At 40.9% G+C, this 17541-nt stretch overlaps 1 protein-coding gene across 1 annotated transcript in view; it reads left to right on the top strand.

Annotated features, from left to right (window-relative positions):
- MRPS6 (mitochondrial ribosomal protein S6) overlaps positions 1-17178 on the top strand; it is a 47143-nt gene extending 29965 nt beyond the window's left edge. Inside the window, exons 2-3 of the mRNA XM_031051439.2 lie at positions 4758-4897; positions 16561-17178. Coding sequence (XP_030907299.1) covers positions 4758-4897; positions 16561-16738 — 318 coding nt within the window. The 3' untranslated portion in view covers positions 16739-17178. The remainder of the gene's footprint in view (positions 1-4757; positions 4898-16560) is intronic.
- Positions 17179-17541: the final 363 nt, after the last annotated feature.

The following is a 17541-nucleotide window of genomic DNA, read 5'->3' as shown; positions in this document are numbered from 1 at the left end:
CAGCCACCGGGTAAATGTGGCTGCCATCATCCTCATCCATGGAGAAAGCCAGTGATACACAGAAAGTGTGTTGTAGCATACCTCTCTTGTGATTGTTTTGCCCAGCAGATACAGGGCTGACATGCTAGTTAACATATTCCTTCTGGGCAACTGTAAATTTTAAAAACATGGGGGTAGAAGAGTGAGGAATTTTGGTGTATAGGCAACGCTCCTTCCGTTCTTCCGGGGCAGTTTTCCAGGGAAGAGTCCTTGGGCAGTGTGCAGTGACATCCTTCCCCTTCCACAACTCTGTCAGGCCCATAGGGCTGTACCTTTTTAAGATAAGGTAACTGTGGCTGAGTGATAGTGAACCAAATTCAGTAGCAAAGTTCACTGAGTTCGCTAAGAGTGAAGCCAGTTGAAAGGGCTCTGGCTTGACTATGCACACAAGAGGGGGAACCAGCACTAGAATTACATACCAGGCCTTACGCTTTCTTGCTAGTGCTTCCTGCTCTCTGGCATGCATATACTGGCACTGCCTTCCATTTTCTCCTTTTCTCTCCCACATCTGTGGTACTGGAATTAGTGCTGGCTGTTCAGGAAAAAATGTTGTGGCTCCTGGGTTGGGAGCCAGGCAATACCATTCCCTATGTCCTCAACTGGTCTGGCTCTGAGGCAAACCAAGGAACCTGTGTCTGTGGATATTATGGTTAGCAATGGCTAGCCTATATATAGTTGGGTGGATGGCTTTAGGAAGGCTATGATAAACCGTGATCTTTTTTGGAGAGGAAGAATGAGAGGGATTACAGTGACAAGCTTTCAAAACCAACAATTAGTTTATGTTTTCAAAGTATGGCCACAAGTGGGGAGGTTGCAAAAACACGTAATATTTTACAATCCTTAATGTAGAAATCTGTGGCTTTCTTTTCTTGTTCTTTTTGTTTTGTTTTTAAATACATGGGACTTGATCTTCAGCTTCATTGTGTTTAGAAACTACACATCATGTTGGACATGCAGCCACTCAGGGAATGTGCTGATCTGTTGGCATGTAGAAAAGAGACAAAAAGCTTCTGTGTAATTTGAGGCTATGGGGGATGTAGAGGAGTAAGTTTACCGGATAACCTTTAACTTAAATCTGCATGGTTGTTAAGATGCATGAATCAGGCAACTCCACTGTTGGACATACAGCTGATTATCTTAAGGTCTCAATCAATTAAGACCTCTTTTGGGCAGAGCTCTGTTTATGGATCAGCATTTTGTATGCAAGTGGGAGACAAGTAACAACAGCCAATGGTATTTTTATTTATTGACCTGACCAGTTTCTCCTGTGATAATTGTGAGCACCATGGAGGCTTCTGTAACCAAACTGCACACAACAGGCACAGTGGGAGAAGAATGGTAGATCCTACTGCTTTCCAGGAGTGTATTTTCAAGTCTGGGGTTGGATGCACTGCAGGTGTGCTGCAGTGCACAAAATATCAAAGCTGTTACGTTAGCTGCCCTTTCTCTCTAAAATTGCTCTTTTCCCTTACTACTGTGGGTATGTAAAATCCTCATGGATTTTATATTCTTGTTTTAAAGGGAAAACATTCTAGTTAGTAATGTGTTACCTTGGTGTCTGCTTCACAAACTCAGTTGTTCCTTTCCTTTTCCTTCTTGAAACCAGATTTCTCTAATGGTTCTTACAGGATTAAACAATGGGTATCACCAGCAGCTCTGTTACCCTAGTATTTGCCTTGACCGTATGAAGCGGCTGCTTTAAAAAGAATAAGGGTATCTTACCAGCAGCTCCTGATTTATACAGGTTTGAGATCCTGCATTGATGGAACCAGCATAAAACCTTCCTATAGTTTGGGCCAGCATCTCTCGCCCTTGTGCCATGCAGGTCAAGCTGAAACTGTCATAAGGAGCATGGGTAGAAATGGGGAAAGTCCTAAGAAAATAGCTTCTGCTTCCCTCTCTCCCCTTGTGTTTTAGCATTTGTGAAGTGTTGAGTATGTGGTCAAGTGAAGTGGAGCTGCTCCCTTTCTCTGGCTGTTGCTGATGTTTTTCCAATATCAAAAGTTTGAAAGAACATTTTCCAATATAGCAAAACAACATGCAGGTGTGATGCAGAGTAAGAGATTTTGTTCTGTGTGCTCTCCTGGTTGCTGACATTATTATCAAGACACTACTTGATCTCCTGAGTTAGCTTTTCTTGATGCTTTTCCTCATCTTCAGTCTTGTCGGCTCAGCCAACAGAATTCATGGCTCAGGCAACTTCCCACTCCTTGAGTACTGTTCAGAGTACTGAGAGAGTAACATACCAAAGCTGCTGCTTCTCGCTTCTTCTCTGACAGTATATGCTTGTCCTTCTACTTTGGTTTGTAGAGAGATTGGGGACTGTATGTGACTGCCTAGTGGTAGTTGTCAGACATGTTAGAGGATGAAAAGTAATGGAAAGCATGAGGGTATGGAGAAGACTAAGAATTCAGTCTTTGAAGAAATCCTTTCTTTGATTGGATACTCTCTATGATTTGCATCTAGTATGCAGAAGTATTTGAGAGGAGAGATTTAAAGGGAGAAAAAAAGTATTAATTTGGTCAGCATTATCATCTGGAGCATTGGCATGTGAGTGCCCGCATGATTTTACAGAATTGGTTTTATACTGTTTTTCTAGCAAAAGGCTGTATGGTTGCAATCTGACTGTCCATCTGTATCCATCTCCTCTGTAAGTTTTGCACACACTGGTTTTGTCCAGCTGAGCTCGAATGTGTTTTGGAAATCTCAGAAATTGAGACTCCTGTAACATTTGTGGGAATGTCTTGCTTTGTGGCAAGAGGCCAAAAAGAGTTGTAAGAATACCCAATTAGTTCTGCAAATGTTTTGGGAAAGGACATGCTAAGCATGAAAGGTATTTGAAAATCTAATAAGTGATAATGGAGGCAGCAATCCTAGGTCAATTGAAAAATAGCGTTATTCCCGAATTTGAACTAAAACATGATTTGTGTAATCCCTTCATTCTAACTTTTCACACTGTGACAAGAGATACCTTCAGTATTTGTCTGTAGTGAGAAACAATAGTTTTAATGCATTGAAGAACGTTGGCAAGGTAGCAACATTTCTTGATATATAAATATACTTGTCTGGCCTCTGTAATTGTTTTATAACACAATCTAAACATATGTTGGAAAAAAGGCCCAGGCATTTTTCCTGACCTTATAACTGCTTAGGCTCTTTTTGGGAAACTTATTTTCCACACAGTTTATGCAGCTAGAGGGGAATAAAATTTCTCATTGATAGTGAGGAGCAGTAGGTGTGATCCCATGATTGACTCATGAGTGCTGCAGGGCAGTTAACACATGGAAACAAGAAAAGGTTTCAGTCTCTCTGTACTTCAGGTCTTTCAAAGAGCAGTCAGCATTTGCAGAGAGTCATATGTTGAACATCTCTATTCTGCATTTGAAAGCTCTTTCATATCCTATGGTATCCTCAAAAAAATGAAAGAGGACTTTCACATGCGGGAGCATTGGCTGTGCTGCATGTTTCCTGATTCTGGTATCATCTTTTTCCAGAGATTTCCATTATGAGATCTGGACATTAAATAACCCTTCCTTAGTCAAGCTGTAGCTCTCTACCTGAGAATTAGGAAACATAACTTTCAGTTATTCTATGTATAAGGTGATTGAAGGCTCACACAGGTTTTCTCGTAGCGGAGAAGGGAAGTGAAATTATTATGGTGGTATGATTTAACAAAATAAAACCTGAGTAAAGCTGAAAAATCAGCTCTTAAATTACTTTTCCTTTTACAGCTGTTGCCATCTTGCTGGACAAGTAGAGTTGGGAATGTATCTTGATACGAAATGTTGCAGGATACACAGAAGGCTATGCAGTTTGGTTTGTGTTCAGCTGGACATCCGTTTAGCATCCTTTCTCTGTAGGAGATCTGTTTCTTAAAATGCTTCTTGTTGCTGAGATTGCGTAAGTTCACTGTTGTCTTCAAAACATTCTAATTTGTACTGTATTAACATTTTTATAGATATTGTTGAGTGTCATTACCAAAATGATTCAGCGCTCTGAAGAGCCCTGACACACAGTGAGCAAAAAAACATTGCATCTGTTTTACCTACTGTTTTTTGGCTGCCTGTCCCTCAAACTTGTTTTTCTAAGGAGTGAAATCTCTCTGTGTTAGACTAATTACTGCACGTCAGCTCCTCAAGCCTTAAAAAGGCTTAGATGTCAGCTAGATAAAAGTAATGAGATGTGCAATGATTTAGCAATGGGTCCAAATATGTATTACACACGTGCAGTTGAAAGGACAATATGAAATTAATATGGTTCTAACTGTTGTCTCTGTAGCAAGCCACGGTTTAGTATTCCCTCTACACTGTTCACTGCAGTTGTAGCGTACAGTGAACATAGATGGTCCAGGGACCTTAAAACTGTTGCCAATGCAACAATGTGACTTTGCCACATATATTTACTTACACCTGTGCCAGTGGCAGCCAAAGTGATACCAGGTAAGTTAAACCCATTAACTATTTCATTTTTCCTGTTGTTGTTGGGAAACTTTGAATTGTTGGAAACTTTCCTGTTGCCATAATTCATGGAAGAATTGTCTGTTTGTTCTTGAAGGCTTTCTTCGTAAGGAGGATGTCGTCTTCTGCTTCCACTTTGCCCTCCCAAGTTACAGAATGATCTTTTCCAGCACTGTGCCGTGCAAGTACAGGTGTCCTTTTAATCACATAATAAGAATGATCAGATTTATGTACATTTCCCACTTTCTTTTTCTTTTAAAGCCTGAGACTGCAGCTGTGCTGAAGCGCACTGTTGAGGCTCTTATGGAGAGAGGAGCCGTTGTGAGGAACCTAGAAAACCTGGGAGAAAGGTCTCTACCTTACAAAATCTCCAAGCACAAGGAGCGCCACAGAAGAGGAGGGTATGCACAATGCCTTTTTCCTAAAAGCCCTTTAAGTGCTCTTTTAAAACGTACATAAATAACTCTCATTGGTCTTCCTTGTGCTTTTTTGGGAGTATGCCTGTAATGCCTGTGATCTCAGTGCAGTGGTGTGTGGCGGTTTCTGCGTGTGTGTGTTCTGCTTCAAGTATTTTGGGTCTTTTATTCTGTGTGGTGTTGGCTTTATTGTTAGTGTTTAGTCGTCATGTTACAAGCAGCCCGAGTCCAGGCCTTCAGAGCTACTTTCCCCAAGTACACAATGTTGGTTTATGTCATTTTTGCGTAACTATTTTCCAAGCTAGTCAGGATTGTTTACTGACACAAGTGGTACTTAATCTGCCCATTGGTAATTGGCAGGATTGATTCTTTTTCTCCAATGCTTTTGAACTAAATGTTAATTACCATGTGCACCCTGTAAGACTTGCTTGTGTTTCTGATACAGTTTTAGTTGAGGATGTTAAAGGTGATTGTGTGGTTTACTGGAAGTACAATAAATGTAAAGGAAGCTGAGATTTGGCATCTTGAATGTCAGGCTTCCCCTGCAGTGCGAGAGGAAGGTGCTCTGGGCCACATTCCCTGCTTGCTTACGTACGCCAGTGTGTTGCTCCTTGAGGCTACCTCCGAAATGGATGCTGGCTCTGGGATGCTGGCTCTCGCAAGGACTGAGAAATGTTGCTAAGCAACCCGCACTGTGCTGGGGCTGCCTGCAGTAATCAAAATAACAATTAGTGATGCACTCCTCCTAATCCCTGTGACACAGCTGTGCTTAATCTTGGGTGTCTGGCCAACCTGCCTACCTACCATCTTCTTTGAGGAGCATTTGGCACTGGGGAAGGTTGAGGTGACTCCAGATGTGCACTTTTTTTGTGAAGCCCTTCTTTGATCCTCTCCCTGGGGGTGACTCACGTTTTCGCTCCCTCTGCTGAGGACCTCTTCATTTTCCTGTGGAGTGGGAGTGGTGACAGCTGCCAGTTAAAGCAGACTGACAGAAAGGGCAGGGGAGGAAATTTCCACCATGTGCTATTGCTTAAGTGAAAGCAATGGCATCGTGGTCTTGACTTTTTTGTACTCCTGCTCGATGGTGTCCTTCAAAACATGGCTTCGTCCTGCCAGTTTTGCATTTTAGGATGAAGTCTTGTTGCCTATACACAGGACCTAGTCAAAACCTCATCTCAAGACAGAATTACTGATTGCCTCATCCTTCTGTTGGAGTAGAAGCCTTTTATAACCATTAGTCTTTTCTGATGGCTTCAGCAGAGCAAGGGGCTGGTGTTACTCTCCTATAGGTGGAGAGCTAAGGCAGAAGACTTAAGTTCCACTGAGTTTGGATGCTGAAGTTGCGGGTTTTAGCTTATATTTTTCTTTTCCCCTAGAGTATTTGGCACTCTAACATTTCACCACTTTGGATGTCCGCTTGGCTTGGGTGGCAGTGCTTATGCAGGTCAGGTCTTGGGTTCCTCAAGAGGGAAATCAGTTCAGGAGAAGACAATAACCAGCATCACAGGAACTATAGCAGAGATTAATAGAAGCCATTTCTCCAGGGCATTTTCAGACATGTAAACTAGCTTACCTCACTTACTGTAGCAGATTAATACTTAATAAGCAGGACAATGTGTAAACTATGACCCTCTTCTTTGCAGAGTCTGCAGAACAGACATATTCTGTGTTCTGAATGAGGCAAGGGTTTACCAGCAAATAATTGCAATCATGTTTTGAAATACAGGCAGGAAGCCATCAGATTAATGTTGCCATTGCTCTTCCTCCTCCACCTCCTAGTTTAAGTGTCTCTAAATATTTAGCAGTCATTCTACTTGCTCTGGATTTGAATGTGACAGTTCCCTCCCCTAAATTGCTTGGCTTCTTGAGCAAGAGAAGTGATTGAGAAAAGTTGTTACTATAGGAAAAAGTTGCTTTGTGTGAGAACTTGAATTCAGGGGGGCATGGGATATTATCAGCAGGCAGTTTCAGTACCTGGCAATGTGGGAGAATTATATTCTGTAGCTACTGCTGGGGAGATGGCAGGTCAGTGTACAGGTATGGTGGATTCCTGGTTTAGCATCCAATATTTTATATGGTCTGGAGGATAAATTAGTTGGGATATTAAACATAATTTAGGAATAGGAGAAAAGTCAGTTCTTGATCCACCTTATAAAATCAACCAGTTAAACTTTACAGCATCTGTAAAATGTAATAATTCTTTTTAAGAGGACAAAGTTGTTTTTGTTTTTTTTTTTTTCTTTAAAGAAGCCTTTTCAGGAACTCTCACTGAGCTGAGTGAATTACACCCCTATGTACTGGGAAATCCTGAGGTATTTTCTCCTTCACAAGCAACTTTTGATTCTGTGTTCCCTATCTTATCAAGGCAGTGTAGAGGGGTGTAGTAAGTGGTACAGATTGTGTCACCTTTTCCTTAGCCTGGGCTTTTTAAGGACTTCTGTGGGAGTGCGAGTGTTACTGTGTGTCTGGGGTGGAGAGTGTTGAATCTTTCAAAGCTTTTATTATTTCTGTTTGCCTTTTTGAAGTTGCGTGATTCTTAGCAGAGTTTATTTTCCAATAGTATGTAGATGGTTGGACACTTAGGATGGATGCTGGATCTGTTGCTTCCTTGGACCTGTTGTCGAGTGAATTATATGGAAATCAGTGAAACTCAATATTTGTAGCAACAAGTTGTATGAAAATTAGTGCCATACAATATTCGTGGGTCACAGAGCTCCTGTCCTAGTGACTGCTGCACAGTCTTCCTGTCACTCAGGATGGCACAGAATCCCCTCACCTGAGTGGGGTGTTTGAATGAAAAACAAAGAACAAAGCAGCCTTCCTCACCAGCATAGCTTTGCTCCCTTGTAAAACCCCAGTGCTACCCAGACTGTCTCTTAATCTCAGATTAGGGGCCATCAGCAGAGCAGCAGTAGCTGTGGCAAGTAGTCACTCCTTCTCCCAAGAGAAGGGCTTTTCTTCATTTAGTTAATTCAGTTTTTAACTGCAATTCAAGTCTTCCTATACAGCATATCATAAAACTGAGTGTCAGCGAAAGGATACACAAGTGGAATGTGCACAGCAAAGCTACTGCTGGACTTGGTCTGCTTCTGGTGGTGGTTCTGGTGAACAGTGAAGAATTAAACTGGAAAATAGATACTCATAAATCAATAGAGAGGATTGCTGTCTCCTTAATAAAGTGCTGCTTCCCCTATGAGTCTGTAGTGCTTCAGCACTGTCTGTCTCAGATACACTGCATTACAGGCATGTTACAAATTAAAGAATATCCAGGAGGCTTTACAAAGAATGAGAATCTTACTGCCAATTGATCTGTAAAGCTGAGATTTTTCAAAGCTTGCCATAGGGGACTGTGGCCCACAGCTGTCACTGGAATGAGCAGTGTTACTCTCTCAGGCAGCTTTGAAGACTTCAGATCATACGTATAATTGACTTGTTTCTTCTTGGGAAATTATAGTCACTGAACAGGTGGTGTGTGTGCATTTGAGGATATATTAAAGCAAATTTAGGTCTTTCTTTTCAATGCATCTCTTTTGACAGAAAACACTTTTTTTATTTTGACAACTTTTGCATTTAAGTAATTATGAAAGTTATGTGTTTCAGGAGCTGTGTGGATATGTCTGAGGAATCAGACTTTAAATCACTGGCTTACTGATATTAAACTGAAGTTGAATTAGCTGCTAATTCACACTTAGGTATCGCAGAACATTTCTTTTTTATAGATGTAAGAGTGATTCCAATAACATCTCACAAACTTGTAACAAATACTTGTCACATTTTATTAATCTACAAGGTGACAAGGACCCATTGGTTCCAGTGTGGGCTAGGTATGTAATGTCAGTTGAGGCATTGAGTAACTTGTGCATGGGCACTGTCTTTCTGAAAGAAGAGTGTGAGAATGTAAATAAGGATTACTAACCTTTTTGCCTAATGGGCTTTTAGATTTGTGCCAACTATTTCTTTCACTCGCCACTACTTGTTTATCATTTTTAATGAGTTATTTTTAAATTGCTTTTAACACCATGCATTTCTTTTTTTTTTAAATGCTGTATTACTTGCAGTGGGAGGTTTTCGTTTCTGGAACAAAAGTCAACTGATTTAAATAAGGTGTGTACTAGTGTTTGAATTTAAGGAATGTTAAACTCTTGGTTTGTTTGCTGTTTGAGACAATACAGAAGCACTGAATCCCTCAAAGCAGACCCCTTTAGAGTCCAGATCAGGGCTGGGTGATGGTGTTGCAGAGCCACTGCACATATTTGGTCAGTGCCAAAGCGGAGAACATTGAAACTGGTTGTAAAATGATAGATCTCAGTAGCACAGTCTGTGGGTTTGCACTTTGCGGCATACCTGTTTTCTTTGGCCTTGCTAGGCTATGCCTTAATCATATGCTTGTGACACTTCATGCTTCAGGGCATCAGATAAAGAGGGTGGTTTAGGGGATGTGGTTGGTATGTAGGATATTTTTACTTTAGGGGAGATGATACAAGGGTGGCTACAAAACAGCTCTTTAAAAAAGGAAGGTTCAGACACTCCTTTGGAAAGGTAATGACTCAAACTTTTTGCAGACCAGGAGTCCATTAAACTGGAAGGAGCTTTGACAAGCTTTGGGGAGAAGAAAGGGACTAGGGATAACTGGGTTTTGAACACTGAGAATCTTGCTATGCCCCACAGATTTGTTGTAAATGATTTTATTCAACCCCTCCCCCAAATGTTGCTTCCATTGTTATTTTTGTTATCTCTCTTGTAGAAAGGCTGATATACATCAGCCTGAGCAGTGCTCAGATTAAGTACAGTTTTGTAAATCAATAGAGCACTATGGCCTTTCCCTTCTACTTTGTTTCTTATATGTGCCTGCTTTCCCCAATTACATCTACCTGTAATACAGTGATGGTTTTGACCTTTCTCTCCACATTTTTATTATTTCACTTATTTTATTTGCAAGTTCTCCAGCTAAACTGTGTGTAATTCTGATTATTCATAACAATTTCCATGTTCTATTTGCCAGCTTTTTGTTGCCTTGTTTTTTTTTTACTCCTTTCAAATTTGATTTTGAAAAGACGGCAGTTTTCTTTTGTTATTTGCTTGCTTGTCTCTTAATCTTTTTGTTTTGCTGTTCACTCCCAGTTATCTCATCAGCCCACTTGTTCTCTGAAATAGCAAACTCGGGTCTTTTGTTCTTGACAAATTGTATTTTGGGAGCTTGTGCATAGAGAATTTTTTGTAGGAGGTGTGCAGGGACCCTGGTGATTGCCAGTGTCCCCTGGGGAGCACCGTATATACAGTGATAGCATCTAATGGGATCAGGAGTCAGAAAATGTAGGTCGCAACTTTAGTTGTGATATGGACTTGTTTGTGTCATAGGGGAACATGTAAAGGTAAAGAGGTCCTTTCCCAAGAATCCAGTGTGGTCTTAACTTGGCTTCCAGGTCTTGCAGTGCTACAGTTGCTCCCCAGGAGCTGGAAGTGTTGAACTTGAGTACCAGGTTCCCCTCTGCTATGATGAGGAAGGCTTGGAGACTGTCCTGGCCTTCCCTACCTCCTCTGGCTGGTTTAGGGTCTAAAGCAGTTGGTCCTCCTGTGACAGCCTCTTGTGTTTTGCCTTCATTATGTAGTATGTGACATAACATTGCTTTGCCAAAGCATGGTCTCAGGAGAGGGGGCACAACTAATTTCTTGGTGCCTCAGTGGTCTAATACACAAGGAACAGCTAATTATAATAGGAGTATTTTAGCAATTGAGCACTGTGTAAAGACATTTGAAGACTGTGGAAACATATCTTTGTAAATTATGTTACAAGTTCAAACTTCTCTTCCCATAAAGTAGCTGAGCTACTCTATTCATGCAACTTATTTTTAAACAAGCAGCTTGTGGCCAAGTAGCATGGAGACAAAAGATGCTGAAGTGTCTTTCAATAACCCACGTGGTCTGGATGTGATTTTATTTACGTTGTAAGAGTAAAATAATAAGTTACCTGTCAGAACTGTTCCCTGGAGAGTGTTCAAGAGTTTCAACAACTCTCCTCTGCTTCCCACCCCCTAATAAAACACAAACTATTGCATAAGGGACTTCTTCCCGCAGATAAATGTACAGACACGTTTAGCTCCACTCAGGTTAGATTCTTGTGATGATTTCTATGGCTGCTGAAGACCAAAGAGGAGGAAAGAAAAACAGATTAAAGGGGTTGCAAGCTTTCCTTTCTTAATAGCACCAAACTAAATGTATAGCTAATGCACAGCCTGTGTTGTTTCTATTCGTAGTTTAGAACATCATGATCTGTTTCAATAAAAAGGAGTTCTGGGTCTGTAATGCACTTGGATGAGAACAAAAATAGTTTGGATACTTGAGTGTTATGCACATTTGTAGTACTTTCTGCTCAATTGATTGTCTTCTTCCACTAGATGGGGCTTTCTTCATTGATGAGTTGAATCATTACTTTTCCTTCAAGTGCTGTCCACATGCACTTACATGTAAGTGTGGATGTGCCTCAAAGCCCTGAAGTGTCTTTTTTTTCCCCCCTTCACCTTACCTGTGGGAATGCAATTTTCAGTTTTGGTGCTTTTCAGAAGGAATGGTGCTGCGCAATAATTTGTGCTGTTGAGGTGCCAGCATCATTTTCCAATGCACTGAATTCTGTTAGCATCCTTGTGTAAGCACATGGATTAAATGTGATGACCAGTCTCAGATAGTGGGCTTGGTGGAATGGGAATCAGTCACCATTTTGGGTTGTTGTTTTTTTTTTAAGCTGTAAATTATGCAGAAGGCAGAGAAGTGACATGAGCAGAATTAATACTTGCTGGGTAACTTCAGTCCTGCTCATAACAACTTTTCAAATGCAGCCCAGTGAGCATGGCTTTTCAGGTACACAGGATAGGTCAGGCTGGTTTCTCTTTTGCACTGTAACAGTATTTTTTTCCCTTGCAATGCTGCAAAATTCCTTTCCATTATTCAGTTAGCTTAATAACAGTCATGTATGTATAGAATTTCGCAAATGAAATTTCTGAAGGCTGTGGATTGTAAAATGTATTTTCCCTCGAAGTACTTGCTCATCATGGGTTGCGTAATTGCTGTGGCAGTCTAATTTCTAAGGCACCAGCTTTTGGTTTTGATCAGGTACTTCCCCTTTGCTGTCCGGGTCATTTTCAGGGGACTTCCAACTAGTCTGTATGCATTTTCTAAAAGCTGAAAGTAACACATGTACTAGTCCTTCCAGCTGCAGAATGGTAATCTTTCAGAGCATGAGCTTGCCGTCCTGCCCTGCTGAGGATGGGTAGCTACCACAAGAGTTGAGTGGAAAAGCAATTTACCTTCAGAGCAACACAGTGATGCCAAGGATGAAGTGATCTTTCAGGTAGCAAAAAAAAAAATCATTTATATAGGATTACCTTCTGAGAATGAATGTCCAGTAGTTCTCATGAGGGCGCTGCAGCTTGCTTTCCTCCAGGCAGTTTCCTGGTTTACTGTTCAATGCTTCACCTCTACCTGTTCATCAGAACATTTTCTTTCCTTTGTATCTTCTACCTCCCCACTGGAGAAGCTTATCTACACTTACTGCCACTGTGTAAAGGAGAAACTGAGGCATACAGATGTTTTGGGCACAACCATGGGACCATACATGCTCCTTCAAGTCCACCATATGTGTGCTTTTCCCCCTGCTTCCCAGGTCGACAGAGACATATTCTAGGAGGATTTCAAATTGAGTCATAATCCAGGTGGTTTTCAGAGTTCTTTGAAGTCCTAGGCGGTCCATTTGAAAGCAAAATATTTTAGTATCCTTACTTCTCAGGGTTCAATTTCTGGCTTGGATATGCTAAAAAGGATAAATGAAACCTGGCATCTTTTTCCTATTTTCTCCTTCTCTCTCCTATACAAAGACATGTCCTCCTTTATTTGAGATCATATATCATGTTAATTATTTTTTTCATTTAATGCATTGTTTCAATATTTCACTCAGCTCTCCTGTATTTAAATCATCCTTCTATTTACAGTTGAGCAGGATGACTAAAATAACTGCGGTCTTATAGTCAATCAATGGAATTTTCCTGCATTTCTCTGCTGATGACTTGGCTGACTCTTAGAGAATCTAAATGCTTTTGCATTTTTGCTTGCAGGAATGAGGTGGTTTCCCTCCTACATTCCTGTATTTTTCCCTATCTGTAAGTCTTACTGGGGTTTGGTTTTGTTTATTACACAAACAGTAGCTACAGCATTGTGTATTGGGTCATAGATCACTGCCTGAAATGAAGATTGCTGCAAGCCTCATTGAGGGTGGGTTCAAAAAACCCCATGGCCTCCAGACAGCCAATTTAAATGTGTATATTTGGGGGGGAAGAGGTTCCAGATCCCCTCAGGGCTTGCATTGTCAATTGTGTTTGGTTATTGCTTTTGCAGCCATTAGTTTCTTCTCTTTCTTTAATGAAGAAATAACATTTGCTACGCTGGCCCTCTTTTCCTTCTCTGTTTTTTGGCACAGGAAGGCAATCATTGCTTGTTAACATTGAAGAGTGGTGGTTGTTTTTAAAAACTCACATTGTCCCCAGTTACTGCGGTTCTGTACCCTCAGATAAAATACCTATTCTGCGAGGAGTCATAAAGATATGCTGTAACAGCTCATCCTCCCATCCCCCCTTCTCCTTCAGTTATCAACAGTGCGTCAGTGGAAATTTCCACCATTTGCTAACGTGAGAGAAAGCACAAAGTTGCAAAGCAGCCTTTGGAGGAAAAAAAACCTCTTGCCGTTTTAGGAACACAATGAAAAGCAGCGTACGGCTTGCAAGCAGCAATGAAATTCTTGAGGAACGGAGGGATAAAATGGTGCGGCAGAGGGCACAGGTTGAAGTCCGAATGAATGCTTGTGCTAAGGGACGGGGGCATGAAAGTGGTGGACGATCACTAGCTAGATTTTTCTCCCCCCGTCCTCCTTCCTGTTAGTTGTAACTGTGTGAGGATCTGGAAGGCTTCTTCCCAAGGAGAAGAGTAAAGTGTCATCTGTTAAATTTACCAGTGGCTTTTAATGGCTTTAACAGAAAATGACTTTCCCTTTTTAAGGGGTGTGCATCCTTCAGATGTTGCTGTGCAGTATTTCAAATGAATTGTCCAAGCTTAAAAATTATTTTTTCTCCCTAAACTTTTAACCAGGTGGCATCTCTTAGTTCTGGAGATGAGAAAACAGTAAGCTGTTTGATAAACCAAAGAGTAGGTTTGGTTTACCAAATATATTAAGCCAAACCCTGTTCCCCATTGAAGCCTGTGAAGATTTGTGTGGAGGACTGAGCCCACCAGAGTTCTTCCAAATTCATCCTGAGGCAAATTATTCCTGTAGCTTTCAGTAGCCTTTCTGCAGTCAGAGGAGCAGCACCTTTGCTGACATGACCTGGCAGTGGTCCCTTGGCTTCAGAGATGCTAGGCTGCAGGCCACACAAGCTGGGTGTCTGTTCTGGAGCATTCGTCGCCTCACTGTGGGCTGCAGGGAGATTTTTTTGCTATCAGACCTCTCGAGTACAAGGACTCAGTGCTTCAGCCAGGCCTTTCTGAAAAAGGCTTCAGAGAAGAATTGTGGCTGTTAATGCAGATGCCTGTGTAAGAGGTTCAGGACTAGATGTAGATTTAGATTAGAGATTAAGAAGAAATTCTTCCCTGTGGGTGCTGAGGCACTGGCACAGGTTGCCCAGGGAAGTTGTGACTGCCCCATCCCTGGGGCAGGCTGGATGGGGCTTTGAGTGACCTGGTCTAGTGGAAGGCGTCCCAGCCCTTGGCAGGGAGTTGAAACTGGATGATCTTCAAGGTCGCTTCTAACCCAAACCATTCTATGATTCTGTGTCTGGCTAAGGAGAAAGGCATCTTCATCATGTTTTCCATAGGTGGATTGCACCCCTGTGCAGTCATTCAGCATGTGTTACTTGAGTCATTTCTGGCCCAATGGGTCTGCTGTGTGTAATGTTTTTGGGGTAGCACTTTTAGTTGGATGAAAATGAACTCCATGCAGCATAAAGAACATGAGCAGATTCATTGTTCATGACCCCATCTCCTCTATTTCCTGTTCAGAGCCCAAGTTCAGCTTCTGGTCTTGGGAACTTGCCCTCCAACATTACCTTTATGAAGATGGACTGTTGTTGGCTTAGTAAGAATCCATACCTCTTGCAGAACAAAGTCCTCTCTGTTAGGTACAATTGTTAAATTGAAGTGGGATGCTTGATGTTGCTTGGGTAATACAACTTCAGTTAAGGGATATTGCTTTCAGGTTATACTGATGCTTCATGGGGAGGTGTGCTTGAGTGGACTAGGAGGAATTTTCATAAGAAGATGTGTAAAGATGAAAATGAAACAGCTAGGTGGCAAGTTCTGTGCTGTACATTTAACCTTTAAATTACTGATAGTCTTGGAAATGAGGGGTTAGGTCTCTTCACCTGGATTTCTAAGGCAGTTGTAGTGTCTTTTCGGTAGTTAGGGCCGTGCCAATGCAGTCAAATGTGTTACAGCTCTGTTGACAGTGCTACTAGTTCATATGCAGCATTTCAAGGAAGGATGGATGGCCAGTGACATGGCTCACTCATTTTTTCACATTAGTATGATGGCTGTCACTAGGTTGCTCATAACTTGCCAGAATAGTAGACCTTATGCTGCTAATGAATTTAAGGTATATCTCATATTAAAAGATGGGATCCGAATTTGCATATCTGAGATTAAGTTAGTGTGCAGCTTTCAATTGTGTCCCTTGTCTGAAATGGGACTCCTGAATTGCAGTAGACTGCTTTGCTTGTTTGGGTGTAGTGGAGTTTTGAAAGCCTCTTCCAGAATTATAGTTGAGCTCAGGAAGAAAGTGCAGCTCTTCAGCAAAGGAGCTTCATTGCAGTGGTAACATCAGTGACCTAAGATATTAATGGGGAGCTGTGTTCTTTCCTGTAGGTAGGTGGTTGGCTTTTTCTTTATAGATGTCAAAGACAGCTTTTGTGGTGGGCAGGAAGCACTTGCTTGAAACACTGCGTTTTATACATGCTGTGCATGTGTTGAAGTAAGACCTTCTCAGTCCCACCAAGTTCAGCAGGGCAAGTCCCAGCTGTGCAAGCAGAGTACACAGCTTCAGCTCCTACCCTCAGATTAAAACTTTAAGCCGTGTTCCCATCAAAGATGTACCTAATTTGGGGTAAATGCATCTCCTTGTGTTTCCTTTGCCCCTGGTTTTTTATAATTTCCATTCAGCTCCGAAGCAGAACTTTTAAGGAAGAAATGTGCCTGTATGTGTGTAAGCTTGAGATGGTTCACACTGGCATCTGTTCCCCAAAGAAACAATGTCACGAATTCGAAGAAGGAGGATGCATGTTGTAACCGAAATGAATGTGTCACCTCACCTTTTTGAAAGACTGTTCACATCAAGAGGTGGAAATGAATGTAATATGTGCAAGAAGAGTAAGTTCTCTTTAATCTCCTTGGGTAGGCAGTGCTGTACAACAAAGAAGAGTTCAGGCTGAGCCTGCTTCAACTGAATTTTTCTTATTTGAAATTAGGATAATACTGAGGTTTTATTATAACAGTTCTGGTACCAAAATGTCAGCAAAACAATTTTATTCAAGAAATCCCACAGAACAGTTACATGACTTAAAGTTGTTGCAGTACAGATATTTTTTTTTACATTGTGTGTATGTTTCTCATTGCAGGTATTTTTTGATAGACTTAGAGGCCCCACCTACGATTGTAACGACCATGATGGATCATTTAGGACGTGATATTGATGTAATTAGACGTGCTTTTATAAAGCATCCTCTATCAAAGACAGAAGAATGCAGTGGCATAATCCCAGTCAACTATAACGATAAACTAATTGCCAAGAAGTGAAATACTCAAAGTAGTGTGTTTGAAGCCTTTAAAAAAATTTTTACTCCTGTTCTGGAAAACAATTGTGATAACTGATGACCATTATGAATAATCATTTTTGGCCCTGTTATGTGTGTGACATAGTACACTAAAGCTGTTGTAATAGTTTTTGTTTAGAATAATTTGAATAGACTTAATCTCTATGCTTATCTTGATATTTGACAACTCTGAAAATGGATTTTCTTTTCTTAGAGCATTACATTGATAATGAAGATTTGTCTATCACCAGAATGCTAAAAATAGCATTCTTTTTCTAAAGACAGATTACTGCAGAATATGTATATTTACATAAGAGATTAAGAAATCTACAGTGTTAAATATAGCAACACAGGATGATTTTTTGGAGGGGGGTTTTGTGCTTGTTTTTTGAAAAAGTTAATAAAAGTGTGATTAAAAATAAACTGACTCATTTTTCTTTAAAGCAGAAAAGGTACAAGAAAAAATAAGTTATGCTGCCAAAAGACATGTATCATACTGCTTTCTTTAAGGTAATGACTCTGTTCAAAGTACAGGTAAAAAAAATATAAAGAAAAGGCCAGAAGCTTCCAGGTGACAGGTTAGAGAATGGCTGTACTTGTATATGAACAGAAGAATGACAGATGCTTTGTTTTACCATCAGCTAGACCCAGGTGGACACTTCAAACTGAGGAAAACATCAAGATGAAGGTCTTAATGCATATTTTGTTTTTCTTCTGCTCTTATGAACACAGAGAAAAAAGCAATGCATATGGAAGATGACACAGGACAAGCTCCTGCAGGTCTCA

Source organism: Melopsittacus undulatus, chromosome 2 (genome assembly GCF_012275295.1).
Source record: "Melopsittacus undulatus isolate bMelUnd1 chromosome 2, bMelUnd1.mat.Z, whole genome shotgun sequence".
Taxonomy (NCBI): Eukaryota; Metazoa; Chordata; class Aves; order Psittaciformes; family Psittaculidae; genus Melopsittacus; species Melopsittacus undulatus.
This window is presented reverse-complemented; position numbering and strand designations above follow the sequence as displayed.